The following is a 27,612-nucleotide window of genomic DNA, read 5'->3' as shown; positions in this document are numbered from 1 at the left end:
TCGAACTATGAACAGCACAAGGATATTAATCCCAATTAAATACTAGAAACATGCCAATGGGCATTGTAGAATATATATTATCTCTGTTGGTAGGATAATTGCTCCAATAATCTTGTCACAGAAATGATAACGATCATGCAAGGTGACTGTACAGTATACCCTGTCCCAGGTGCATGGACATCCCGGTGGCCGAACGGCGTCTTCGGTGTCTATATCCGTCACCTTTCTAATGACGTACAGTGGCCCCGTTAGGAGGATTGATCATTGTATACAGAGAATCTTAGGGGTCCTCGGCTATAAATTAGTACTGTAGTCATTAGTAGGAAATCAAGAATCAGTCTTCTGTCTCTAGTATCTACTGCCTAGTGCTTTGCCCACGTATCCTTACCTAGTTGACAGGTCCTCTACCCTGACTAGTAGATATTCCTCTGACAAATCTTCTCTAGATATCAGCTAACTCTAGCTGTGGGAAATCTGTACTCTTTAAGTTACTTATTGATAATGATTTACAAGAGTGCAGTTTAAAAATATCGATTTACTATTTCTTTTTCAAGGATAATAATAAGTAGAATAGTCTTGCTACAGCACTGTGCGTAATACTACATCAGCTCTTTAGTCAATAGCCAAGTCTACTGCGACATACAGTGCCATTTTGGGAGAAGAATGGAGATAAACTTCAATAAGAGATTGGTAAGCTTTGGCGGATTCTTCTAGCAGTGACATCAGATCCTATATCTCTAAACACTATTTGCGTGCTTAATACACTTGATGAATATCGTCTAGTAGACCAGAATCAGCTCATTCAAAGGCTCAAGGGTTTCCATAGCCAAACCAGTTTACCAACGCAGAAGAACTGGTTAAAGTTTCTTGTCACCAGCCGCCTCTATAACAATATATATAATAATTTCAAATCAATCACAGGCCTATTTCCGCATATATATCTATAAGGGGAGCGGGAAAATGACTATATTCACCAGGAAATCAATCTTGTTGTGAAGATAAAAGTAAAAGAGTTGACTGAGATATTAAATCTCCCAGCCAATATAGAACAGTAAATTAAAGATCAACTTCTCCAAATACAACACCGCACATACCTTTAGTTATCTCTAGCTATTAACAACATCCGCACTACTCTCCAGGATCCATGTCGATCTATTGAAGAAGCAATCCGAATGGTACCTACTACAGTAAGTGCAGCTTATGAAAAGATCCTGAGCCGAGTCCGGCCTTACAGTGTGAATACTGTAAGAACGGTCTTACAAATCATCGTTGCAGCGCAACGTCCTTTAACAACAGCAGAAATGGCCGTGGCGCTGGGTATAGCCATCCCATCTCAACACACAAGGGAAAAGCAAGATCCAACTATCCTGGAGGAAAATCTCCGACAGCTGTGCGGCCTATTCATCTTCATCAAAGAGTCCAGGATCTATCTTCTACACCAGACAGCCAAAGAATTTCTCATAGCTCAAGATGATTGTCGACAGGAGAGCACAGAGTGGCGACAATCAGTGAATCTCCAAGATGCTAATATAGTTCTTTCACGAGTATGTATGTCCTGCCTTCATGAGAGTATATACCAAGGGGACCATTACCAGCAACTCAACCAGGGGGAAGTCACTGGTAAGAAAGATGGACTCTTGCTCTACGCAGCAACCCATTGGATTTCGCATATGATAAGTCTCACGAATGCACCGACTAGCCTTCTCCAATTAGCCGGGGACCTCTGTGACCCAAAAAATCTATCAGCGTGGATTGGAATTCAGGAACCAGGTTTTATCTATTATCGTTATGCTGATGAACCATTGCCATTTTTCTGGGCAGCAAGATGGGGATTGATAGATGTTGCCCGCTTTCTCTTACAAGAATCTCAAATTCAAATCACCGATAAGATTATAGAAAAAGCTGCAGCGCATGGGTCAGATAAAGATACAGTCATACGTCTTCTCCTTAATCAAAGAGGGGAGGAAATCAGGATCACTGATAAGGTTCTCCAAGAGGCTGCAGCTAATACTGATAGCGGGTGTGCCATCATGGAACTTCTTCTGGATCGAAAAGGTCATGAGATCAAGATCACCGAAAAGGTCATGCAAAAAGCCGCAGAGAACGAAGATTGTGGCCTTCCTATCATGAAACTTCTCATGAGTCGAAAGATAGACGAAATCAAGATTACAAGTAAGATCATGGAATCTGCTGCAGGGAACTGGTCAGACGGAGCAGAGATGATAAGGTATCTCTTCGAACAGAAAGGAGATAAAATATGGATTACACCAAGGGTTCTACAAGCTGCGCTGAGGAATCCTGATGGTGCAGAGATCGTGCAACTGTTATATCCAAGAAGTTACTTGATTCAAAAAATCATGCGACGATCGCGGTATCAACGACAAGGTCGTGACGCTCGAAAGTGGGATAAGTGGATTAAAAGGTATAGGCGCTAGCTCCTAAGGGATTGGGAGAATGAGAGAGAAGGGGAAGATTATGATTATTAGGAGGCACTTTGTTATATTCTCTGTCTAGCAGCTCTAGATTAGATTGTACAGATACTGTTGGAGAAGAGAGCAAATGCTAATACCGAGTGTAGGCTCTATGGCACTGCTCTGCAGGCTGCTTCTGGGGGAAAGATCAAAACAATGTAAATACTAATCTACAGTAGAAGGGTGCCATTCAGCCAACATCTTATGATATTTCTTACAAGTGGCTAAGTATTTCATGGAGAGTAGAGGACATCCGCGTATAAGTGGACTCAGTATTTTTGATTATCATTGTACACTTTCTTCTGATGTCAAAAACTCTTCTGTACTTCACTATGTCTAATTCCTTTCGCAGTATTGTTGTACTGTAATTGATGATTAGTTATGAAATTGATGCTGTCAACCAATATTACCGCCGTATCGGATTAACTACCAAAAGTTCCGATAATTATTCAGCCATCGCTCCTGACAATCATGTTTCAACTATGTTAAAATTACGCTTTCAGAAAGACAATATTGAAATATTTAAACGGTTAGAATGTACAGATACTTTAGGAATTTAGACCCTCATTCATTTGTTAATTGGTTGTTGCATCAGTATATGCTGAAATTCTTTATGTTTAGCTGTCATACCACATGCCTTAATATGGCAGAAATTGTAATACAGAAGCCCTCTTTGTACTACAGAATCAAAATGAAAAACACTAATTGACGTTCTTCCAACGCCAGTCCTGGGGCCAGGAGGACCCAGGTGGACCAGTCCCGATGCCCCGTGGTGGGAAATCTGTGGTAGTTCACTGCACTTACTACACTACTTTATATGACTAATTCAGTCCAGTCTAGTACAGCTATCGTGTACTGTACAGTGAGAAACGACCATTCATGCGGTCAGAATCTGCGAATGTTGTATCCAAGGAGACACCTAGGATATCAACCATCCCTCTTAGGTACAGTGTGTAGATACAGTGAAACTACCAAGGTACGACCTTCATATCCCCTCCCACAAATTCCCAGTACGAACCTCCCTTAAACTTTCCCTCGTCATCTTCTAACAACTGCACTACTACCTCTGCCCTATCTTCGGGGGACTGCCTATTGGATTACCAGTTTATGAACGCCGTTTTCAACGGCCCTAGTACACAGATATAGTACCAGATCCGTGGCTTTCTACTTTTAGTCTACTCGGCCTCTTTTTTCCTAATATAGTTATTCTCGGCTATTTATGTATAGAACTATTAATCTATTTATATCGATTTTACTGGTCTTATAGGCGGGCGCACGGTCTATCTTTATAATAAATAATTTTTAAATATTATCTAGCCCAAATAAGATATTGATTACTTTGGGACCTGAAGATTGGTAGAGAAACGGTATTAATACTGTGGTTATCAGTGCGATAGAGATAATATTAATATTAAGAATCTTGTAGATAGCGCGCGGCGGGAAGGTCTATAGCGGAGGATAGATAGATAATATCCGTATTGTTGATAAGGACTATATTGTGTTATTACGCAGGGTGAGTGAGTGCTTTCTGTTAGGTTCGTCTGCATTCTTCATTGGGTGTAGGAAGGTAAGAAAGGGATGAGGCATCATCTTATGATGAAGAATATGAAAGTGACTCCATTTGCAGAGGGCTCACTCTTACTTAGCATCCAATCTCCCGTATGTGGAGGTTACCGTGTCCACTACAGCGGTGATCTGCTTATTCTTGGTAATATCTAGTTATACTAGATCGAGCGCCGCTATTATATCTAGATCGTGTAATCTCTGTACTGTCTACTACCCGGTCTAAATCGCAGCTATATAGAATATATTTATAAGTAGAATAGCGCAGCGCGGCTATTTGAACTATAGTAAAGTCTAGATTTTGGTTGGTATCGGTATAGAGGACTATCTTTTTAAATATTTTCACGGCAGCAGAGCTTAGAAGAATAGAATAAGAAAGTCTATAGGGCAAAATTAGTGTTTATTGGAAGCTAAACTATAAGTGAAATAAGCGATTTCTCTATAAAAAGGTTTAGTAAAGCTCGCGTCCTTTAATCGGTTCTAACGTCAATTGGGGATCAATGGGAATGTCGGGGTTTAACAGAATTAAGCCTGCCATAGACCCGAGTCGGATCAAGGGAATTGTCGAGGTTTGACGGAAATAAGCCCAGAATAGGCCCGAGCGAGGGCAGCAGAGGAGAGGTGGGCTTGCATAAGTCGAGAAATGCAGAGCGTTGATAATTCAGCCATGTGCTTGCAGATTAGCAAAGCACCTGTCACTATTGGTAGGCCATTTTGTATCGAGATTTATATAGTCCTGAATTGCGGGGGCGCACTCCACCGCCAGATGCAAATAATCGACTAATCAGGGATGCCCGATGGTTCTTCGAAGTGAGTTAGTACTTACTGATTTAGTTAGTTGTACTGTAAGTAGTGTTATACGCCTTATCTGGGGTATCTCCGTGCACTAATGAGCACCTGCGAGGATACCAACAGATCCATATCCGGAGTCATTGGATCTACCAGAACGATGGCGAGGTTTCAGCTGAGGATTGCCAGGCACTATCCCATAGATAGCATCAGGATATTGCTTCTTTTCTCCCGAGTAAGACGTGGGTCACTGTTCAACGTCACTCGACAGGCACCATAGCATCATCTACGAAGATGCGCATATCGCGGTTGCTGACCCTAGGCAGTTTCTGGCATCTACTGGCTGTCGTCTTAGCAGGGTTCCCCGCCGCCAACCTCTCGTCGGGCTTATCGTCACCCCTGCTTGTCCTCTCCCCTGCCACAGGGATATTCTACCCTTCCAATGGGGACTGGACCAATGAGATCCAGCGATTGACTCTCCATGATAGTCTAACTTACCTTGCCGCTGTGAAACCTGCCACGGAGAGGGACGTTCAGAAGCTGGTAGGCTGAGGAAATTGATGTATCACCATGCATATGCTAAGACCCACAGGTTGAATCTAGCTAAGGGGAATATCAGACTGAGTCCTGAGCCGAGTGTCGTGAGCAAGGGCTTGGGAGCTATCAATGCTGGTTTGGACAAGCTGCTCCGGGGAGTAAGGTGTGCGAAGTTGGTAGTTGAGGTTGCTGTGTGAGAGTGTCTTGAGGGGTATGGACAGGATTAGAATAGGAAAGAGAAGATGATACACAAATGGGAGGAATTTACCGAAAGCTGGTTCCTATCAATTCTTGATTCATAAGCCTTTATGGTAAACCCATAAGGATGGCTAGTTCCTCGTCTCACTTTGTCGCTTGTTATATGTATAAGTAGATCGCCTTTGAGGTTGTGGGGGCTGCAGCGATATATATCGCTGAGATAGGGTGATCGTGTTGGTGAGGTGACAGCTGCGTCCAGTGAGCTTTGTATATTGTGGACATTGTGTAAGCTTGCGAGCAAGGATATACTGGATATAGATGTATTCCCTAAGGAATCCCAGTATAAATCCCATCCCGATGATTGGCCCCAGCACCGCCCGTACCTGAAGAAGCTTATTCTTGGCGCGGAGAAACTCAAAAACAGCCGCCGATCAACGCGCCACAGAATTCCCCATCTTAAATTCAACCCTCGTCCCAGTTCACAATGTCGCAAACCAACGATCGCCCCTCACTAAACCCTACCGTCGAAGAAGAAGACGAAGAAATTGATACAGAACCCCCTACTACCGAAACAACCGCCCCACGCAATCGAATATCATGGCCGGAGGTGCGCGAAGGTCTCCCCGCGTTAATGACGCACGGTATCCATCACGTCGAGCCTTCGCTAAGGAGTCTGAATTGCATTGCAGATCTGCGCCCAGCATGAATCCGTTCTGTCCTCGCATATTGAAATGTTGAATATGGTTCGAGATAATGTGTCGAATGGCGACGCGTTGCAAATGGTTGCTGGAATGATCGAGAAGACGAATCGGTTGATGACGCAGTTTCGGGTTGTGAAGAAACAATTGGTTGGTAAAAATTTTTTTCTTTCTTTCTTTTGTTTTTTCTGTCCAGGTGAGGGTGCAGGGCTTTTCGTGTGAAGAAATTTCTTGCCTTTTCTGCGTCATAATCATGATCAGGTATGATGCTAATGGGTGCATCATAGATTTCGAGTATGTATTGTATTTTGAAGAGTCGTTGTTACCGCTGCAGCAAGGTAACCCTGTGACAGAAACAGAAAATTTTGAAAAGTCTTCAGAAAAACCAACTGCTACAGCGAATGAATACCGGACGACGTCTACGTCATCTAGTCGTGATTCCTCAAAGCGACGACGCAGTTCTTCGAAAGAACGGAGGAAACGGTACAGGGTCGAAACTGACAGTATGGATGTGGAAAGCGAAAGCATAGATACCATGCCTGTCGGTGCAGTTCAGTATCAAAAACGTAAGCGACTGGATATGATGATGGCGGGTGGTGATGAAGATGTGAGGAACGTGACACCGGTGGCTCTGGAAACAGAGGACATCTCCGAAGAAGTCCAGCGTCGACTGGAAATCAAAGAAGAGCAGAGACGAAAAAGAAGTTCCAAACCCGAGAAGAGGAAACGGGACAGTATGGCGTCAACAGGCAGCACTTCTTCTCCCGGTATTGCAAAACCGAAGAAAAAGACCAAAACCGAGAGTTCTCAGGACGGTAATATTGACGTACCATGGGACACTGGCAGGAAGAAGAAAATTATGAAGCCGTTTGACTCCGAACAGGGGTCTGACGTCGGCTCTTTCGAAGAAAAACGAAGAACAAAGCGTCAGAAGCGCAACTCCGGGACTCCTGTCTTTTGAAACATCATGAGTTTCATTGTGCAAAACAAGGACACTCTGCCGATAAGTGTTTTTTTTGCTTGCAGTTGGATAAATGTCTGTGGAATGGACGGTGCTTCTGAAATGGCATATTATAAGCCTATTGCGCATATATGGTGAGGCTCATAACATAAGGTTTTCTTTGGCTAAATGTGATCAGCCCTACGGTTGGTTCCGTGGATACCGGGAAATTACCCCAAATTCCCCGGATTACCCCAGATTTCCTTTTTTGAAAGTATATATCTCGTGTCAAATATTACCAGCGTCGTTACATCCCACTGTCGTCGTAAAAAAGTCATACATGCTCAATTGAACAAGAGTGACGTCCGTAGACTCCCTCCTATTTAACGCTGGCTTTCTCCTCCCTGCCAAAGACTTTCCTTTCTCCGCATTTCCTGACTCCATTGCTGCCATACCTACAATTTACTATCCACCAAAACAACCCACTTGATTCGTCTGATAACATTTGTCTACCACCTGAACAAGCACGAGAAACGAGCGTCGAAGAGTCCAGAAGAGTTTAACATCCATAATAACCTCGACACATCATAAGAACCCACTGAGCTAGGAACTTGTAACCGAACACCTAAATCAGAACGTTGCTTTCAAACATCCACATAAAGAAAACCTTCCACACCGCACCTCTAATAAATCTTGAATTACGCTGTTATCTCCTTTTTTTAACCTTTTTTCCTAAAATAAAGGAAAGAAAGGGACCCGTTCTTGAGAATAAGTGCGGCCAAGACTAGCAGTGACATCCTCTCCCCCCTAAAATTGTTATTCACCTGCTCCTCCGCTCCAATCAACTGCACTTCACCTGTTAGGTTTTGTTATTCATTCCATTCCCCTCCGAGTTAGCAATAAAATGGCTTCCTTCGGAGAAGGACCCGTCGTATCCCACCCGGGTCAGGGCTTCGTACAAACTGCCGGCGCCAATAACCGCACCGGTAGGAGGCCACAGGATACTAGTTCTGGTAATAGGCGCAGGGGCAGGAGAAACAACGAGGTGTCCGAGGTACGTTAATCTCCACCGACAATAGACACTTCGATCATTGAACTAACCATGGTATACAGATCAATCAAAGGTCTCGGCCCTCACCCCCTTCTGGTCCCCGTGGCTACCGCGGAGGCAATAACCACCCTGCCAATGGAAATAACAGAGTACAAAAGCAGGCACCCCGCCAACCACAGGGCCCAGGGGGAAAAACAAAATTCACCCCCCGGAGAAGTCGACGGGGTCCCGGTCCCCAAGGAGCCGGGCCCCAGCATGGTGGCGCAAACAACGCGCCTAGAAACCCGGGTCAACACCGTGGCCCATACCCACGGGTGTCCCGGGATGGCGACACCATCATGCGCGACGCGCCCGCGCTTAACAAGCAGCCAGTGAGGCGGCCGGGCATCTCCGTTCCTCACCCACCTCCTCAACGGGACGTGGTGATGGTCGATGTATTTGCCACGCCTCCACCATCTGAAGTGGAGGACGTGGTGATGCTCGACGTCTTCACCACGTCCCACCCCGTTGAACAACAATTTGCGGCACTCGCCATTGTATGTATCACCTGCTTGCTTTTCCGGCTTTGACAAGTGCAACTAACGTATCACAGGCCGCACCACAATTCGCCACAAGTACAGGGGAGGAGCCCCAAGACATCGAAATGATGGATGCTCCTCCCCTGTACTTTTATTAAATCGACTCTAAAGGAAGGCCAGGTAGCTCAAGTCAGTAATTGACGATAAAAGGGCTGGCTGGCCTTCCCACAAATAACTTATTAAAGGACAGGTAGCCCAAGTCACTAGTTGACGATATAAGGGCTGCCTGGCCTCGACAATTAACCCTCCAACACCAGGCTGCCGCCCGCCCAACGCCTACAAAAAAACATCAAAGAACCAAAAACAGATTAATTTAACAAAACCACCGAAAAAAGTGTGCTTTAAACATGCTTCTATGTGGATAACGCAACCCCAACTACTGGCGGTTCCATTGAATTAAAGGGCGCCCCAATGGAAGCCGGCCGGGCTGGACATGCATCTCTTTTGTTAAATCATCTACTTCTACTTCTTTGAAAATGTTTAAGGCAGGCCAGCGGCAGCCATGGTGAGAAAACAAACATTGTCCGCTGAATCGAATAAACCCACCGAGTCATTTGAGTCATTTCATTTCAATCAAACAATCTCACCACATGGCTCCCTTAATCGACACAACGGACAAACATTGAGGTATAAGGTGGAGGAATAGATCGAGGGAAAGTGGAGGATAAAGGGTAGCCCAATGGCAGACGTGTCATTGGGTTGATGTTTTCTATAGGGGCATTTATGGCAGACGTGCTGTGGATGTCCCGCCTAGGTTTACAACCTACTCTGTATGGGTAGGTTGGGGAGGAATAAGGGGTTTTATATTGGGGACGTTGGCGTAGAACCTGTCTATAAAGGCAGGCTACGCGGGGTTGCTTATGCAACCTTGTCTTTAAAGACAGGTTGCCGGGGACGTTAGAGTAGTCTAGCCCTTAAAGCAGACTACAGGGGAGGTAAAGTAGACCTTGTCTTTATAGACAGGCTACAATTTATAAAGGTAAAAGCGGCCTATATAAAAAGGTCAGCTGAAGGAAATGGAAAGAAGGTTTCTTATGTTATGGCATCCTGTTCAAGGTTTTTACCTCGTACATTTAAGTCTACGGACGTGGCGAGGATGTTTCCCTTGTTCCAAGGCCCGAATGGGAGGATAGCAATTTCCTTTGTTCTATTTTTGATTTTTTTAGTTTTGATTTTTAATGGAGTTTTGGTTTTGTCTCCAATTCATTGGCTCAGTACGTAGTGACATTGTAGAGTCTTTGTAGATGTCGTAGGTTGTAGGTTGTAGGCTGTGCGTTGTAGGAATTCAAGATGGGAAGGCATTGATAGACGAGCTGTGAATTTCCTTAAAGTATCTGACAGAGCAGTCCATGATAGTGTGGAGGAGTAGTCACTTATAATAATTACTCAATTACTTTCACCTATGTAAAACTACGTAAGCTGTCCTAGCATTTAAGGAAGCATTGCTAGATTGTATGAGCAGTTATCGAATACGAAACACACGGAAGGCTTGAGCTCAAGCACTAAGTCAATAATTATCAAATTATTGTTTCTAGTTTCCCCAGGGAGCACGCCTGTGTAATTTGATGTCAATGCAGTCCATATAAGGGTGATGGCAATAACAGTATACCAGACATAATTAACAAGGCTTTAGATTTACCATCACTTTATCAACTCTGCATATCAAACATCAAGAAAGGAGCACTTTCCTACAGCAGCAACCCTCATCAGCCACTCCCCCTGCATAAATTGTCCAACCCTACAATTACTCCATAATCACTCCATAATCAAACGCACAAAGCTAACGACACCACGCCCCCTTTTAAAATGCTCCTTATTCTCCTCCAAGAACCGATAGGCCCACTCGTCATCAATCGTCGGCGGTGATGTCTCAGGATCAGAATGGGTATGACGCAAAACCATCCGCAATATCTTTAACCATATGAGGTGTAGGTGAAACGCCAACCCGGTCGTTCATGCCATCAAGGAACTGGAATAGAGCGGCATATTGACCTTCATTAAGGGAGTGCATGCGGGAGGGATCGATCGGTCGATAGAGATGGATGGGATTTACGCCAAGTGACATTGCTATTTCCCGGTTGTTCTGGGCTTGGATGTGGTTACATGTTCGTTGGGGGATGGCTTTTTCGTTGAGCTGTGATTTTGCATTGAGCTGGGGATTTTCATTGAGCTGGGGCTTGTCAGGGTTCCGAGGTCCCCATTATTTAATGTGCCTGGCATACCAGCTATTAGGTGGATTGTCGGCAACGGGGTAGATGGTATATTCAGCGTATTCATCTCTAGGATATTGAAGTTTGATTTTAGGGCCAATCTACATTTTCCATCGGCTTGTTGGAGTTCTATATTGCTTTCCGACACTTTTACTGATAACATACATGGAAAGCTATATGAGCAACACTGATATAGACACTTTAGCCTTCACTGCAACGGGGAGAATCGTAGGAATCATTAATAGGGATTCTTTAGAAGATGGACGTAGGTAAGTCATTAAAGACTTGCAATTCTTACAAGCTTGGGTAGCAGGTATGCCTTCCCACAGCCATTCAACCCTAACACCTACAACAGCGTCCTGATCTATAAAGCAAAAAGAAGCGGAGAACAGCATCACATATCAAGCATAACCGTAATATACATAGTATACAAAACAAGCCTTATCCAACGCTCCCCAAGCTGAACAAAGTACCCCCAAACGCCCATCCAAGATGCTTACAGACACACATACTATACAATTTCTATCCCATAAAAGAGAACTCACTCTTTCTTCTCCCCATCCTTCTTCCCCCAAGTCCACACATCCCAAACATGCTCCTTGATCAAATCCCCATACCCCTTCCCAGCATCCAACGCCTCCCGCTCCTCCCTCAACCTCCTCTCCTTCCACCCCTCCTTCTCCCCACCCATCCATACCCTCTCCATAACCCCCTTATCCTGCATCTCCCTGGCCCTGAGTTTCTCAATCTCCTCCGTCGTCAACCCCCCCTCCCGCAACTGCTTCTCCCTCGACGCGCGCAACCGCGCCTGGATCTCCAGCGCCCGCTCACTCGGCAACCCAGACGGCACGATCGTCCGCCCGGAGGAGATCTTCGAATGCACGCGGTCGACGATACTCCGCCCCGTGCGGTCGTAGGTGATATGGTTCGCGGAGAAGGCAAAGGCAGTGCCGAGGAGCACAGTCAGGTGGTCGAGCTTCCGGGGTGGGAGAGCAATGAGGATTGGGGATGCGACGAGAAATGTGTAGGCGGCGTAGTTTTTGAAGCGGGCGTAGTCTTCTTCGCGCCGGGTTTGGATGTCTTCTGGTGTGGTTGTGGACATTGTGGATTGTGAATTTCTTGTTTTGTGTGGGACTTGTAAAGTGAGGATTGGAGGTTTGTATTTAATTTTGTATGAATGCGTTTGTGATGAGTAAGTTCTTTTTTTTGTTTTTTTAACTTTTTGATAAGGCAGAGTCTCGTATCTGAGGCAAGAAAACCTACGGTGGTCGGTGTAGGCCGGGTGTGCAGTTTTGTGATTGGGTCAGGTGATTGGGTCTTTGGCTGAAGGTAGACTTTACCTGATTCGGTAATATAGGGTTAATTCAATCCATCAGAGATCCCTGAAACAGATCAGTTTAGGCAATCTCGTTCTCACCTCGGCTCATCTTCAACTACTATTCTCTCCAGAGAAACAACATGAAATCCAATGCTTCTGGCATGACAGCAGAGCAAGAACAGGAAGCACAGCCCATACCTAGAGATAAAAAACCATGGTGGTCCGGAGAATCGTGGCCTTTGGCTAAAGCAACACTCTAAAAGCGCTTTTTGCCTTTTTATGATTTTCCCCTGGCAAGACACACCTACCGTTTATAATAGAACTACCGTGCCTTGAATTCGAGAGTCAGGGAAAGTATTCATTTTTTCCGCGGACCCCTCCGGATTTTGGTCCTTCCTCATCCACTACCTAAGGGCAACCTAGGAACTATACGACTCCACCGACCCTAGCTGGTTCAACCCTTTGCATAAGTAGAGGGATTGGAATATAAATTATAAGAATACTATAATCTAAATCGCTCAAATAAAATCTAACTCCAGATCTAACTCGCTGATGTTACTAAGACCGATCCAAACGTTGAAATTTCTAATACCCAATCTCTTGAAACCGACCACTCCGAGTCATTAGGGCCTTTGCTATATATTTTTAAGCATTCATCATCTCAATCTCTGATGAAGCGTGCGACATCTTAGACGAAACGACTCCACGACGCGACTTCGCCGAGAGTTCCCCCCATCGCCGGCCCATGGCAACTGCTGGGTGAGCGGCGGTCATACAAATGCACGCAATGGCAATCATAGTGCTCTCAAGAATCATCAGGGCAATTTCATCATTAGCCAGATGACTGTTAAATCCACCTTTCAGCTCAGCAACACGGAATATCGAGCGAGTGAAGATCGTTAAAACGGCAATGGCAAGACCTTTGATGGGGTTAGCATAGCCTGATAAATGCGAATTATTTAGTGACACTTACCCAGAAGGAACATCTTCCATTTCAAACCACTGCGAACAGATGCTGTAGACGTATTCTTCATAACTTCTGAGCTGCGGCGTACTCGCAGGGCGAATTCCGAAGCCAGCACGATGAACAGCGTTAACGAGGCAACCTGGAAAGCCAATCCTGCAATCATGATATTGACACCGGTATCGCCGAGGCTTTTTTGGTCTGAGTCTGCGATGGAGGTAATGGCACCGCCGGCTGCTTGTAGGACTAGAGCGATGATATCGCAAGTGACGAAGAGGATGGTGTATGTACGGGGGCGAATCCTGGAGATATCCTCCCCGTAGACGATGACAATTCTTCCCAGGCAGATGTAAATGGCGGCGGTGAAGAAGGCCGGGGCAATCGTGAGACAAATGAGGTATCTAAAAGTCAAGTTTCTGATTAGCTTGCTTTTATTCAGAGGTATGTCTCACAGGTCACGTACAGAAGGAATGCATTAAAGTCGAATGGGTTGCTGTGCATCATGAGTCGTCCGATGTATCCCAGTATTTCAAGAATGAGCCCCGCGGTCATTGCCCCCATGTATGTCCATGTTCGGAACCATGTTCCTAGGGTGATTTGTGCGGCGAGGAGAAGGCCGAAGATGACGAGGAAGAGGACATTTGCCGGGATGTTAGGCTGGTAATTGATATAGGCCAAGTCAATTGGGCAAGTTGCCAAGGTGCAGTCGTCCATGTTCATGCCCGACATTTTCAGTGGTGATATTTTTGAGATAGTGAGGAGGAGAAGAGGTAGATGGGTTGAGGTTGATATTCCCCTCCTCATAGCATCGAAGACATACCCTCTTTATACAATCTCGCAAAAATAACGATGCCTGAACGTCAGCCACGAGGCTATGCTATATCTCCGATCCTACGGAGGACTATCATTGGTGAGTCCGTATACTTCCCAGGGCTGACAATGGGGGCCGTGCCAAGACACGGAGTCCAGGCCAACTCCGAGTCCGACGGACTGGGAGGGGAATTGCCTGGGGGCCGGTCCGCGGACTCTTAAGGATTCCTGTTCCTGTCCAGCCCCCATCTTAGCTCCAATTTTTGAAATGCTGCCTGCTATGTCCGCGCCGACCAGTCTAGGCCGAGTCAGGACCTGCGAGAACTGTGTGCGTGCTAAAATTAGGTGCTCGCGCACCTCTAGCCAAAGCTGCGATCGGTATGCGACATCCCGCTTCTCCTAAGCAACATAAACCTAACACGCTTTGAAGGTGTCTCCGTCTGAACAAAGATTGTTATTTCCGCGCAACAAAAGCTCGCACTCCTAAGAAGAGGGAGACGTATATCTGCCCCACTCCTTGTATCGATACGATCTGTCAAGCTGACCGCGTCTAACCTAGGCGAATAGGTGCACTCGAGGACAAGGTGGATCAAATATTAGGCCAGATCAATCAGCCTCACTCAAACCCGCAACAGGCATCGCTGCCACTACCACTATCCCCGAAAAGTAAAAGTTGTGCTCCGACTCCTCACAATCCGTGCGATGTGATCGGGAACGGGCTGATCACCCACGAAGAGGCAAATCGTTTGATCGAGAGCTTTCGTGATGCCATAACTTATTTCCCATTTGTACAGCTGCCGAGAAACGCCACAGTCGAGGATCTCAGATCGGAGAGACCCTTCCTCTTACTCTCTATTCTGTTGGTCTCCTCGTTTCGAAATGTCCCGCTGCACCTGGCCCTCGAGGACGTTTCCACGTCTTACCTTGGGGGACAAGTCTTGCAAGGCAATCGCCAACAACCCTTTGATATACTACAGGGATTGCTGGTTACAATAGCTGGGTGTGTTCCAGACAATTTCTCTCTTCATTAGATTCACAAAAGCTAACACGGAAGATAGAACGAAGAAAAAACTCCATCTAGTGCGGTTTTCTGGATATCTGCACCTCGCACAAAGTATAATCAACGATTGTAGACTGGATTACCCAGCCAAACTGCGGGGAGTAAGACAAAGAATTGACATCATGTCGGAAACGGATCCTCCGACAGAATCGATTTCCCTGCGAAACGAGGAAATGCGAGCTTTGGTTGGATATTTTCTCCTTGACGCGTGGTAAGTTCGATTCACCACCTGTACAGCTCGGTCTAGACCTGAAAAGACTATGTCTTGCTTACTTTCTTTTTTCACATGACTAGTCACTCCATAGTACTACAGCGGACAGGAACAATGCCTTGGTCACCCTTCATAGAATCATGCGCTGCGAAGTTGTCGCAGGAATGCGAATTCTCAACCGATCGATACCTGTTAGGACAGGTTCAAGTACAACACATGCTTGTACGAATCGATTCCCTAGTTGCACGGAGATTCGGTGAGAATCAGGCTCCTGCGGATATAGAAGTTATGATTCGTTCTCTTCAAAGCGATTTTGAAGATTGCAAAGCCCGGCTTCCTGTCCCTATTGACCATGATGGTGAGTTGACCAAGCCTTATCTGTACTGCAGATCTAAATCTTAACACTTGATTAGCTTTTCAAGGCATTTCGTCCCACGCCTTCGACATCCATCTCTATCAAACTATCTTTTTCGATGTATACCCATCTTCAGCCGCGTCAATCGACCACTCCATGGCCCTCCTGCGAATCGATGCCCTTTGTCACGGACTAGCGGCTGCGAAACAATTTATGAGCTTTTACTTCAGTCTACCACCCGGTATTGAAAAGGGATATAGTTACACCCAATGGACAATGACCGGGTTCAGCATTGCAGCTTCATGCAAACTTGTTCTCGCATCGTTGGAACCATCCGTTCGAGATCACGATCAAGTCCGAGGGTTGCGAGAGACATTGGATATGCGGCATGAAATCCAGAAATCTGTCAAGCGCATGAATACGCTTGATCAGGAGTGTAAAGGTGGGAAGTGGGATCAACATGAGATGTTCTTCTACCAAGATTGGCTGCGGTTCCTTTCTGAATGGTTTGAAGAGAAATACCGTCTTGCGGAGTCTGATAGTGCTGGAGAGAACAATGGTGCACTGGGAGTCTTCACCACTGGGATCTCAGAAAAGAATATCGATGAAGAGCCTCAACCTGATCCGGGGTTTCCTTGGGTGGGTCTTCAGGACGTTACGATTGAGGAGATGTTGAATGTGTGGTTAGAGCCAATGAATATGCCACACTACTTTTAAAATGTACAAATTCGCCTTGATAATTTCAGTGACGAGTGTAGACTCTCTGCTTTCTTTTATTTGAATTGCCATTCTATACTAGTAGTTCTAACCAAGTACTCAAGTTGAACATGGCCTGTTAGGCGGATCCAACGAAAACCGCAGACAAAAGACCAGATAGAAGCTTTGGTCACATCAGTACATATACTTACTTTGATAAGGTGCTTATTATTCAATACCAATACAGAGAAATGAGAAGAATCAAAAGTAGAGCCTGCCTTTGCGTGACCTGTCAGCCAAGTCAGGCGTGCTAATGGCCAACCTGCCAACTGTAGATTCCGGCTGTACATCGCCAAATCGAATTCGAACGTCTTTCAACCACCTTGCCCGTTCGTATCCACTCAGCGCGCTGGCCGCGGAAGGAAGCGGTAGGTAAGGAGCCTCGCGCGTCAGAGTTGAAGCATACCCAATGATGTCAGGATTCAAGCTTTGGCGTGCTACCAAAAAGCTCACAACAGATGCCCCAATGAGAACCAGACTTGCCAGTAAAAGTACAGCCGCCCATCCCCAGTTCACAACGTATGTAGCAGTTGTATCCCGATAGGCTCTTTCGGCTACTAGACTGGCTAACGAGGAGCGGTCGAAGGCCTCATACGCCTCTGAATACTTGGAGTAGTTGCCCTCGGAGGGAAGATTCGGCCCCAAGGTAACAAAGGGTAAAGCGATACTGCCCAAGTAAAACGTGTTCATGATCTGAGTTAGATGATCAGATATGTCATGCAAAGGCGTTTTCAAGAGGTATTTTGGTAGCGGGATCGTTTCCGCTGCGTCAATATTTTGAAGATATGCCTCAGTGTATGTACTGAGTTTCCTATTTACTGATAGAGACGCATTGACTAGACCCTGTGCAAAGGTATCCCGAACGTTAAAGTCGGGATACATCAACGGCGGCAGGGAGGAAGACTGATGTGTTTCGACACTCTCCCGGATGGCTGTCACCCGGCAGCTGCGTTGAGATTGGGCTGTGGTGTTCGACCCAGAACAAAGCACCTTTAATTCGACATACACGTTTGTCAGATGACAGGTTATCATAGCGCCATTTGTAGCCTCTCTTCCGTACCCCGAAAGCACATGTATGTCGGGAGCAACTGACGCATTGACTGACCTGGTGGCATTCCACGGGGCCGCTGGATAGATTCGAAACTTGCCGCTCTGGCCCTTATACTCATAGACAAGCTCATCAGGTGGCTCGCCGAGTTCGAAGCAGTCTGTATCAATGTAAGAGGTCTGTAGTTGAAAGGTGCTGTTGCCTCTCGATGATATCCCGAACATGGGCACTCCGACAAGTGAAGAATAGGTGATGCTATTGCCTGCGGGTTTAAACCATCCCTCACTCTGAGCTGTATTATTCCGAACAAGGCTTCGAAGTAAAGGTATCTTGGCATTACCCCACGCATCACTATCCGCCTCCTTCACACTTACCGGCGCGATCAGGCAGGCCAGAAACATCGCTTCCAAAGCGTTTGTAAGCCTCGGGAATGAAGATAGGTTTGGAGCCTTGGAGAGGCCGTTAATGTCAAGATATTGAACTTCCTGCCGCTCGACGTGTTCGAGAGTCTGTGGACGGATAAGATACAGTGACGCCTGTCCGCCCAAGGGGGAAATCAGCCAGATAAGCACGAGTACGAGGCCCAGGATATTCCAGGACTTAAGAATTAACGGTGTTGAGATGGCACCGAACACCGTCGTACTTTTATTAAGCTGCTCAAGTCTTCCGAGAGTCGATCCACGTTCGAGATTTTGTTTAGCAATCTGCCGTATGGCACGGCCGATTACGGCGGAATATATTAAAGGAAAGATTGTGACCGACTATAATTAAGGGTGAGATCGTATGCCTATAACATTCACTTTCTCGATACAGAGCACAAACCGTTTTCATTGCGATCTGGAGATCATCCCAGTCATGTTCGTCTACTGATCTCGAATTAAATATCATGGCAACCAGAGCCAAAGCCACAAAAGGCAGAGCAGAGATGGCACTAAGGAGGTCAAACATCAGCTGCCACTTGTTGTACCGGAGCTGCCTGGGCTCTAACGGCCGCTTTGGCGAGCAAGGTGCCGCCGGTTTATCTATCAAACGCTGCCCTTGTGATCCCGATAGAGTAGACGACTTAGGTCGCTCATCCTGAGAATGCACCGGTCTTAAGAGATTGTCTCGATCATTTCTCATCGGCTTAGACAAGTTAGGTATGAATGGTTGCTGTTCTGGCTGCATTTCCGACTCTCCATTGTCTGTCCCACGGGTATAAGGTTCCATTTGTTGATGTAGCCCTTATCCCCTTTTGGCGCACTTGTCTAGTTTTGTAGCCCTAAGGAGGGGGAATGGGGAAAAGGGAACAAGTGCATGAAACATAAGAGAATCTCGTAAAGCTCCAGGGCTCAGCCTCGCCAAGAGGATTTTGGCCCCAGCCCCATGTCTACTACCCCGATACTGGAAGGATATGCATGGTATTTCAGCCTTGCCTCTACAATTGGATACTCCGTATGGTGGGGCATCAGGGTATTGGAGGGAAAACTCCACAGGAGCATTAGCTGCATGTAAGATGCTCGGCACTTCCACCAGAAAGTCGGACCTGAAGATAAGGTGCGGTTACAACTGACTCCCACGCTATTATGCCCCTATTGTTGAATTTCTATCTCTTTGAAATATTCCGTACATTTAAATCAACTACTGCAGCCTAGAAAATGTACATCTGTGTTCCACTAAATGCACGATGGAACTAGAAGTCTATCATAGGCCATCTAGCTCGCATGCGGCCTCCTTTCCTGAGACAGGATCAAGTCACAACTCAGACACTCAGCTGTATCCGAAGAACGCAAGTGTATTTGCTGTGGAGAGTGATAATCAGAGAGACCAAGCCTCCTTTGCTATCGTCGGATGGCCCATCGGATCACGAAAGCTTAGTCGATTAGACATAGGTAGCTTGCTATTGAATCTCCTCGGTGTTTCCACAGCAGTGCTCTATTTAGTTCTGATCGCGATCGTCATCAAACGCAATGGGAACCCGGTGGATAAGGCGGACTGGAACCGAATCCAGACAGCAATGAACTTGGTATGACTGACAATCCAGCTCTTCAAATAGAGTCAGGTCAAGCTTACAAGCCCACCATATCATGCAGGCCGCCACACTATTTCCCCTAGCGTTTGCCGCAGTGATCGGACGGATGAACCAACAACTTGCGACGTGGAAATTGGAGCGCGGAGTCTCTGTTGGCGTACTTGAGCAGCTGTTTGGAAGCTCGACTTTCTTTAATACGGTCATCACTCAGGTCTCAGTTCGATCTATCAAACCATTGCCCTTCATTCTCATCATTCTCTGGTGTATCTCGCCGCTGGGCAGTCAGTCTATCCTCCGAATGCTTCATACAAAGCCGACAACTATAACCCGCCCTATCGACATTACATATGGAAATGACACCGAGTTAAGTACTCATACATTCATACCTTCGACAACATTCACCAAAGCAGAGGCCATGTATCAGGAAAGCCTGTTATCACCAGACGTTGTAAAGCACTCCCCCTTGGATATTTTTGGCCGCCTCAAAATCCCACTGGTTAACCTAAGGGATTCATCCGACTGGATAGAACTAGACACCGAGAATACCGACTATTCTTCTTTGACTGGAATCGTCATTGACGGCGTCAAGGATGCCAATGGCGAGACCGAGTTCACCATGGAGGCGCCCTACTATAACCTTCACATGAGTTCCGTCGAAGGCGAGCCCACATTCAACAGCAAAGGCTTCGACTTTGAGGACGACGGCATGTACACTATAGACAAGAGCCAAACCAGGTACGGTCTAACAGAAGTATATTTCAACTTCACCATCCCAGACACCAACTTCAAGGCGTCATTCAACCTCACCGAACAATACGTCGACATGCGAGTCAAATGTATTGACGGCATCGCCAACTGTGCCACCACGGCTATCCGCCCTATATCAAGAACCAGTCCCCACGCCAACGGTACCTACTGGGCCGACATGCGAGCAATCCACACTCTTTTCAGCTACCTCAGGTCGGCAGGCAGTGAACGCTCTCTAACCGAAGCCTACTTCCGGAATCCGGACACCCCGTTAGCAGCGGATATATACACGGGATCTAACTTCACCATCCCCGTTGATATCTTCCTTCTGCGGCTTACTCAGGCTATCAACACCTACGCTCTGTTGCTGTCTGCGTCAAGTGGTGGGGAGGTCTACAATGGCACTGGTACATTTACCGATAGCTCCCCGCCTCCTGTATACGAGATCAGCTGGCCATGGCTTGCCATCTCGATCGTCGCGACGTCGACTATCATTGTTGGGGCGTTTGTGCCAGCCCTGCTTGGGTTTTTCACACGGAACCCGGATATTCTTGGGTATGTGTCGACAATGACGAGAGATGCACCGAACCTCAAAATTCCACCCGGCGGAGGTACACTAGGTGGAATGGACAGGGCGTTGTTTTTGAACGATATGTCTATTCGGTTGGGAGAAATTAGAGATGATTCTGTATCAGTCAGCCGGATTGGTATAGGCACTTTGGACCAGGCGAGCCCGTCCAACAAGGGACGTCTCTACGAGTGAGGAGATATGCACCGTTTGAAAAGTCGCTAAATTATATCCCATCGAGGAACAACGTCTTAGAATGGGAAAGGTTCAAAGGAGACAAGGGTCAAACCTGCCTCAGGTTCCAAATTAAGTACAACTGGGAGAGTTTACATCAATTTCGCTGCCGTATTGTCACCTGGTAGTGTAGTCATACTCGTATGTCAGGCTGGTGGTTGTACTGGCTATAGGAGACCGCGCAAGTTTTTCACATACCACAGCACACCTCTAGCCGAGAGGCTAACTAGCTGCAACCTGCACAGTACAAGCCAACTACTGTGTTAACGATAATATGTTATTCGCTACCTTTCTTAAGCGTAAAGGACTAGGGGCCAGAGATAGTTAAAATCAGATAGAGCCGGTAACAGATCTACCACATGCCTGAAGGAGGCCTTGCAGTCTGTATCGATATATGCAGGTCATACAGCCCCTTTCTCTTATATACAGTTTGAGTAAACTTCAGCTGGGGGGTGGGGTGGTGGGTTTGTTAGTGATGCAGAAATCCTGCATGTTTGTAACCGAGATCACATTCTTCTGTATGCAATGTCACCGCGATATTGCGTATTCTTTTAACTCTTCAAAGGTTTCTGCAAGATAACAGAGTTTCTCCCTTGTATATCCTCTCCTCTCGCTTATTCTACTGCATTGGCTTTTTAAGATTTGCCATGAGCCCACTAGATGAAGTAGTAGTTCGAAGTAGGATGTATTGATTTTAATGCCAAGCGATTACAAGGTGCTAATCCGCAATAGGAGCGCTTTACCACTTTCAGCAACTCACCATCAAGCATCCACGTGACAAGGACGGAATTATCACACGTGACACGGCACTCAGCAGCCGAACCCGCCCCAAAAATAGGTCACAGCTGAACCCAGCCAAAAGCTTAACGAAAGCTTAGCGGGCCATCGGCAACGAAACACCGCTGCCTTCAAGGTTATTTTTTCACCTTCACCAAAATAGCCTAACTCCACCGGAAGATCCGGAATTATGCATTAATTCTCTTCGATATTACTCCAATGGATAATGATAGGCTTATAATGTTCAAGATAACACTGAAACACGCACCGTCGAGTCAGATAGCAATCTAGACCAAGTCCAATCATCAGCCACCCCCGAGGAGAAATCATGGATAGGACGGGTACGATCGACCAGGAAACGCAAGCTGACAGGGCTTAGCCCATGACGTGGAGCATATCGTGGTCGTTACTGGTTGGTGTTGACCCCTGTGTCACTAGTAGCTCCACTTGTGGGCTGTTTATTGGGATGTACGATTAGACGAGGGGCAGGGCCAGGTACCCTCTAATTATTCACTGGGGCGTGGCGCGCTCCGGCTATATTTAAGGGCTCGTGGGCCGCTGTTTGGGTGGGTTTATTCTTTTGCTTAGATTTTGTCGCTATATCATCTGTGATCTACCTTGGAATAGATTGAATATAAAGCTCACCTCCACACGTTTTATTTTTTTTATTTCGCCTTTATACATACAAAATGGGTCTCTTTGATTTCTTCAAGTCCTCAAAGGAGGAATCTCCCCGTACTCAAGAACCAACCTGGGATCCTAATACTATGACTATGCAACAACCGTCTAGTCCTTCTGCTCCTGTAGTTGACCGTGCTGTTTCGGAGCAACCGGTATGTCATCTCAAATTCATAGAAGGGGAACCTAAGGAGGCTGATTGTTAAGAATACACAGGAGCAGATGCAATTGCGTGGTGGTGGTGCCGGTGATTGTTGTTGTGGAATGTAGGTTCTTACTCTTCATTATACGATGATTCTCTGTAAACAGAGAGCTAACTGGAACAGCTGTGCTGGTATCCTTTGCTTTGAGTGCTGTGAGGAGTGTTGTTAGTTTGGGAGTTGATTTACATTTTGGAAGCGTGTGGAGGAAGGTCCTCTGGTTATGAGTTATACCCGTCTACGCTTTATGGGTCTAGATGTTGTTTTGTGAAGTTTTGAATGCGATGTTGAAATGATTTGCTAGCTAAATTTGCTTTTTTGAAATAACGGTGTTGATCTCACCTTGTTCTCGGTCAATGCTTTCTTTGATAAATCACTCTCAGTGTTGAACTGTTCGCCATACTAATACGAATGTAGGAATGCGCAGTCTGTGGTTCTGCCAGCAGCTAGAATGCTGGCTGGAATAGAATGCAGAACGACAACGAGGACACTAGAACTTGCGGCGCTGAGGACGCAGACGCAGATCCGTACCGACGGTGGTTGTAGCAGGTCCCAAGCCATCGGTTATTTCCAACTTACCAGCCTCATACTTGATCCTGCCATCTTCAGTATACCCCGCCGTCTGGATAAGTCCGCCAGTAATTTCTTCGAATATCTGACCGTATCTCTCACCGTCACTGAGGTTGCAACGAGTGCTGGGCGATTCGAGATGTGCGACCAAAGCAGCAGTAGTTTTGAAAAAGCGCAGACATCCGGGACACCTATTGATAGTGGATTTTACAGTTAGCGACAATATATTCTCATCGGGCAGCAACGTACTGTCTATCTTCCATCATGCGACTCTTCATTAGGACATGGTTTTCAAATTCGGTCATGGTGGAAAAGCCCTTTTTACAGGGACACACGAATTGGCCCGTGAATGAATCAAAGAACTTGGTAGCGTCCCATGCACGATCAAGCATGCGAAGTGTGTCTCCAGGGCGAACTGGTCCAATACCGAAGGGACGTTGCGTTGACACACCGTCAGGAATAGATCTGACAGGCTCCTTTCCTTTCCAAGAGTTGTTTTCTTTGCCTGTCGCGGCGGAGATGCTCAAGTCGGAGAAAGCCAACAGTTCACTAGGCGCAAGGCTCTTTCCCTTGGAAGCCTTTCCATCCAAGGTCGGCCAGTGCTTCAGAGCAAGCATCGCCGAAACACTAGCAGTGGGGTCATCCTGACCAGGCTTCGGCTGGTTGCTGAGAGCTTCTCTGTTCGACAATACACGACTTGCCGCCTCATCGGTCACAAGCATGACGCCACCATCAGCATCATCAAACTCGGTATCCTCCAAGGTACCCTGGGGAGGGATAATCGGCATATTCACTCCCTCACCGGCACCTAGAGCCTCCCTGATCATCATCTTCTTCGACTGCTCCTGGAGGAGATGAACGGAGCGGATGGTGGGACATTCATCCTTCTCGATATGGCTCATCAGACCGCTGGCGGATTTGAATGTAGTTTTGCAACCGTGGCAAGGAATAACCTGCAGGGAGTGGTGGTTCTTCAGCGGTGATTATGTTAGTAGAATCAGCCACAGGATAGGCTGAGGGTCTCACCTGACGAATATGGGAGTTGCGGCCACCATCGCTGCCAAAGTCGATGCCGCATACAGGACAGACGATATGCTTGACGCTTTTGATCTTGTGGATGAGAAGACGCTCCTCGTCTTCGAAGTCTTCCTCACACTCGTCACAATATGCGTGCTCAGAGTCAAACTTCTTGTGGTGCTTCATCTCTTTTTCTGACTTGAAGACTAGTTTGCAGCCGATGTAGGTGCACTTCACCTTGTTGGCGACTGCCTCTTCAGCCATGATGATAACTTGTATAGATGAGAGCAGAGGGGGGATGTATGAGTATCAGACAGAGGGGATATAATGGTGAAGAGAAAGAGAAGGTGAAAGACGGAAAGAACGGGAAGGGGAAGAAATACAAGAGTAATTATCGATCACAGAGTAAGATGGTTAAGGGCCAGGATCTCATCACCTGAGTGTTGTAGTCAGGGTGATGGGGAATGCTCAGTGAAGTGAATTTCACTATGGATATACTCTTGCTCAAACATAGCCTTCGTTTGTTACATTTGCATCTTATTAGAACAAACACTACCTAATAAATTACCCTTTGCTTGTCAGTATGTGTTTGTCAAGGTAGACATTGTTTGCTCCGCCAGACATACTACGAATGTATTTGATACATCTGTCATTACTAAGAGGCGAACCATGACACTAGACTAAGATACCTAATACACTTTGTTATTAGAGTAGAGTACATTAAGTCTTCTGTATGAGCCCTTTTATTTCCAATATCGACATATGCAGTGATAGAACCACAATACGTGGTAATGGTACATATCGCTGGTATCTAGCTACCTACTCTTACATTAACACAAGACCATCAACCCTTATACCTGGATATATGGTCGAGTTCCATGTTATGGTTCTATGTTCAATCTTTTTACGCGGGGTGTTTCTCAAACATTCTACGCTTTATCTACCAAAGGCAAACAGGTTGTCATCACGCATACGGTTTCATACTATATATTTTCATAGACACATTGGACATAACACCATCAAGCCACATACAAGAGCCACAAGGTCCCACCCAGCCTGGCCATAAAATTGGCATAAACCCTTTAGAACCTCGAGAAAGGAAGCCTATACACGTCAGCGTCATAAACCTCACACACAACCAGCAAGAATAGTACTCACCACTTGCCACGAAGGGTAATAACAGCCCAGTTATTTCCATCAGCATCAGTCTCCTTTTCCACCTTTGTCGAGAACGAAATTGCGCTCATAATGCCATCACCGAACTTCTCGTTCAAAACAGCCTTGTAGGCATACCCATAGTTCTGCACGATCTCATACAAGCGGTAGATCAGAGGCTCCTTGGGTGGCATTTCCACGGACTTGCCGCGGTCAGGAAAGCCATTGAGTTGATCCTCCAGAACCTCTTGAGGAATTCCCAGGAGGGAAGCGAGATTGGTGATGTCCTCTGGCGAAGCCTTGGCCTGGCCGTAGAAGATGGCTGCGGTTGCGACTTCGTTGCGACCGATGTGCTGGGCGATCTGTTCGAAGCTGAATTTCTTGGCGGCCTTGGCCTTGAAGAGGGTCGCGGATGCGGAGGGGAGGTTGGGGTGTTGCGATGTCTGCTTCAGTCATTAGTGGGTACTCTATCTTTGGTGGGTGGGATATATTTTGGGGTCTAACGTCAAGTGTTGCGAGAGACATGGCGGATAATTTCGAGGTGATCTGGTTACCGACGTACAACTGGACTAAGACGTATAGTAGAGAATATCAATTTCATTAGACGCAAAGTGAACATCCCGGTCTTAAATAGATGAAGTCCTCCAAATCTCCAACAGGCTGATGAGGGGTGTCTTGCATCACTGCCATCCGTATGGTACGGTACGCATGACATGCTGACTATGCGGGGAGTTGCAGTCTTCTGCGGTGTAAGTTACGTAACAGCAATACCAAGATTGTGCGGGGGGTGTCATGACGGTGGACGCCGATGAGGGGTAGTAGATTGATTGATTGATAACAATTTCCCGTTATCGGGACGTTTCCCTTACATCTGCGATATCGCTACCGTTTTTCACTAGAAGGCCATCACTTCAAAGGATCGCAATCATATTGGCAGGGCTAGCGACTCCGCCAGGAACATTGAGTGGGGCCGATGTGAGGAAGAAGGTCCATTTCTTATGCTCATCACAGGCTCGAGCAAGGTCCTCTAACCAGAGCAATTCTCCGATCGGACATCCCCATCCTGCTAACAAGACCTCATGGTAAAGGAAGTTAGCAGATGGGACAGGGGGCAAGCATTCCCATGCCGGCGAATCACCTCCCACCATAGCCACCTGTTTCTCCCAAAGGAACTGCAGCATTCTCTCGTCTTGAGCCACCCCACAGGACTTTGGGGGTGTTGTGTGTGCTGACTTGCGCTCCTGGTCCTCCGATAGTTTGACGTAGTTGTGTGTGAAGCCGGATCGAATCAGCAACATGTCACCCTTTCGAAATTCGATAGTCTGCTTTGAGAGTTGAGATTGCTCGGCAAGACAAGCCATCAGCTCATCGTACGTGATGGAAGCGCCACCGGTCGCATCGTATGCCTTCCCATGCCGCTTTGCATAGGCCCAGTAGTCGATCAGGATGCCTCTACCAGCGAACAATCCATTGTCGTGCCAGTGGTGAATTCCCAATGTGAGGGAACCAGCTTTCAGGATGTCCTCTTTGGACCTCCCGTTATAGAACAAGCCGGACTTTTGATAAGCAGCGTGGCGTAGCCCATCAACCTGGCTACTTTTCTGTGTATTAAAATGTAACTTTACACGTGGATGTATGGTTAGCTTGACCTTTGAGAAGCATAGGTATTTCGTGTCCACACACCTCATCATCAAGTGCAATGAGCTCGGGCGAATGCTGGTATACTTTATGGCTAAATTCACACGTATCCCTCCCGAACATTGGCGTCCGAGGAGATGCTAGGGACCAGCTACGGACGTCAGTTTGAATTCGGCATACCAATTTCGCCTTGGGTGGCTCTTACTTCAGGCTGAAACGTTGGCCAACTTGAATTTCGCTGGCTGCCTTAGTCACGGTGGATTCATCAAGTAGATTCTGTCGAGACAAGATAAATAAGTATGATAGTGCATCTCTTCGGATATCAGAGTACACCAAGCGCTGTTTACCAGTGTTCCGACTTCATCATCAACTCCCCAGAGACCCCATGCCGAGTATGGAGGGTCATTCGGGTTCAGAGGAAGTTCAGCTAAAGTAGGTCGAGATTTGGTTGATGACATCT

The 27,612-nt window shown here is 46.6% G+C and overlaps 11 protein-coding genes across 11 annotated transcripts; 5 read left to right on the top strand and 6 right to left on the bottom strand.

Moving 5' to 3' along the window:
* Positions 1-5,117: 5,117 nt before the first annotated feature.
* Positions 5,118-5,655, top strand: AO090102000180 (uncharacterized protein; the record flags this gene model as incomplete). Its single annotated transcript, XM_023236940.1, has 2 exons — positions 5,118-5,366; positions 5,593-5,655. 2 exons carry the CDS (start codon positions 5,118-5,120, stop codon positions 5,653-5,655), a joined length of 312 nt encoding a protein of 103 aa, XP_023091709.1.
* An 854-nt stretch (positions 5,656-6,509) lies between these two features.
* AO090102000181 (uncharacterized protein) lies at positions 6,510-7,217 on the top strand (the record flags this gene model as incomplete). Its single annotated transcript, XM_023236939.1, has 1 exon — positions 6,510-7,217. The coding sequence occupies one exon, from the start codon at positions 6,510-6,512 to the stop codon at positions 7,215-7,217; it is 708 nt and encodes a 235-aa protein (XP_023091710.1).
* An 883-nt stretch (positions 7,218-8,100) lies between these two features.
* AO090102000182 (uncharacterized protein) lies at positions 8,101-8,923 on the top strand (the record flags this gene model as incomplete). Its single annotated transcript, XM_001822360.1, has 3 exons — positions 8,101-8,250; positions 8,310-8,783; positions 8,840-8,923. The coding sequence occupies 3 exons, from the start codon at positions 8,101-8,103 to the stop codon at positions 8,921-8,923; spliced, it is 708 nt and encodes a 235-aa protein (XP_001822412.1).
* Positions 8,924-11,381: 2,458 nt separating this feature from the next.
* AO090102000183 (uncharacterized protein) lies at positions 11,382-12,137 on the bottom strand (the record flags this gene model as incomplete). The annotated part of the gene is made up of 3 exons (XM_023236938.1): positions 11,382-11,399; positions 11,467-11,530; positions 11,581-12,137. 3 exons carry the CDS (start codon positions 12,135-12,137, stop codon positions 11,382-11,384), a joined length of 639 nt encoding a protein of 212 aa, XP_023091711.1.
* Positions 12,138-12,998: 861 nt separating this feature from the next.
* AO090102000184 (RTA1 domain-containing protein) lies at positions 12,999-14,046 on the bottom strand (the record flags this gene model as incomplete). Its single annotated transcript, XM_001822362.3, has 3 exons — positions 12,999-13,273; positions 13,327-13,718; positions 13,781-14,046. 3 exons carry the CDS (start codon positions 14,044-14,046, stop codon positions 12,999-13,001), a joined length of 933 nt encoding a protein of 310 aa, XP_001822414.1.
* A 1,427-nt stretch (positions 14,047-15,473) lies between these two features.
* On the top strand, positions 15,474-16,470 carry AO090102000185 (uncharacterized protein; the record flags this gene model as incomplete). The annotated part of the gene is made up of 2 exons (XM_001822363.3): positions 15,474-15,756; positions 15,812-16,470. The coding sequence occupies 2 exons, from the start codon at positions 15,474-15,476 to the stop codon at positions 16,468-16,470; spliced, it is 942 nt and encodes a 313-aa protein (XP_001822415.3).
* A 240-nt stretch (positions 16,471-16,710) lies between these two features.
* AO090102000186 (uncharacterized protein) lies at positions 16,711-18,679 on the bottom strand (the record flags this gene model as incomplete). The annotated part of the gene is made up of 2 exons (XM_001822364.3): positions 16,711-18,318; positions 18,380-18,679. The coding sequence occupies 2 exons, from the start codon at positions 18,677-18,679 to the stop codon at positions 16,711-16,713; spliced, it is 1,908 nt and encodes a 635-aa protein (XP_001822416.3).
* A 544-nt stretch (positions 18,680-19,223) lies between these two features.
* AO090102000187 (uncharacterized protein) lies at positions 19,224-21,078 on the top strand (the record flags this gene model as incomplete). The annotated part of the gene is made up of 3 exons (XM_023236937.1): positions 19,224-19,562; positions 19,630-20,926; positions 21,011-21,078. 3 exons carry the CDS (start codon positions 19,224-19,226, stop codon positions 21,076-21,078), a joined length of 1,704 nt encoding a protein of 567 aa, XP_023091712.1.
* Positions 21,079-23,262: 2,184 nt separating this feature from the next.
* AO090102000189 (putative C2H2 finger domain protein) lies at positions 23,263-24,623 on the bottom strand (the record flags this gene model as incomplete). The annotated part of the gene is made up of 3 exons (XM_001822366.1): positions 23,263-23,533; positions 23,592-24,313; positions 24,369-24,623. The coding sequence occupies 3 exons, from the start codon at positions 24,621-24,623 to the stop codon at positions 23,263-23,265; spliced, it is 1,248 nt and encodes a 415-aa protein (XP_001822418.1).
* Positions 24,624-25,441: 818 nt separating this feature from the next.
* On the bottom strand, positions 25,442-26,039 carry cyn1 (putative cyanate hydratase; the record flags this gene model as incomplete). Its single annotated transcript, XM_001822367.1, has 3 exons — positions 25,442-25,463; positions 25,518-25,957; positions 26,019-26,039. 3 exons carry the CDS (start codon positions 26,037-26,039, stop codon positions 25,442-25,444), a joined length of 483 nt encoding a protein of 160 aa, XP_001822419.1.
* Positions 26,040-26,425: 386 nt separating this feature from the next.
* Positions 26,426-27,610, bottom strand: AO090102000191 (uncharacterized protein; the record flags this gene model as incomplete). Its single annotated transcript, XM_001822368.3, has 4 exons — positions 26,426-27,133; positions 27,198-27,303; positions 27,358-27,428; positions 27,500-27,610. The coding sequence occupies 4 exons, from the start codon at positions 27,608-27,610 to the stop codon at positions 26,426-26,428; spliced, it is 996 nt and encodes a 331-aa protein (XP_001822420.1).
* Between the last annotated feature and the right edge of the window lie 2 nt (positions 27,611-27,612).

Source organism: Aspergillus oryzae, chromosome 4, assembly GCF_000184455.2.
Source record: "Aspergillus oryzae RIB40 DNA, chromosome 4".
Taxonomy (NCBI): Eukaryota; Fungi; Ascomycota; class Eurotiomycetes; order Eurotiales; family Aspergillaceae; genus Aspergillus; species Aspergillus oryzae.
The sequence above is the reverse complement of the archived record's forward strand: the minus strand, read 5'-3'. Positions and strand labels throughout refer to the sequence as shown.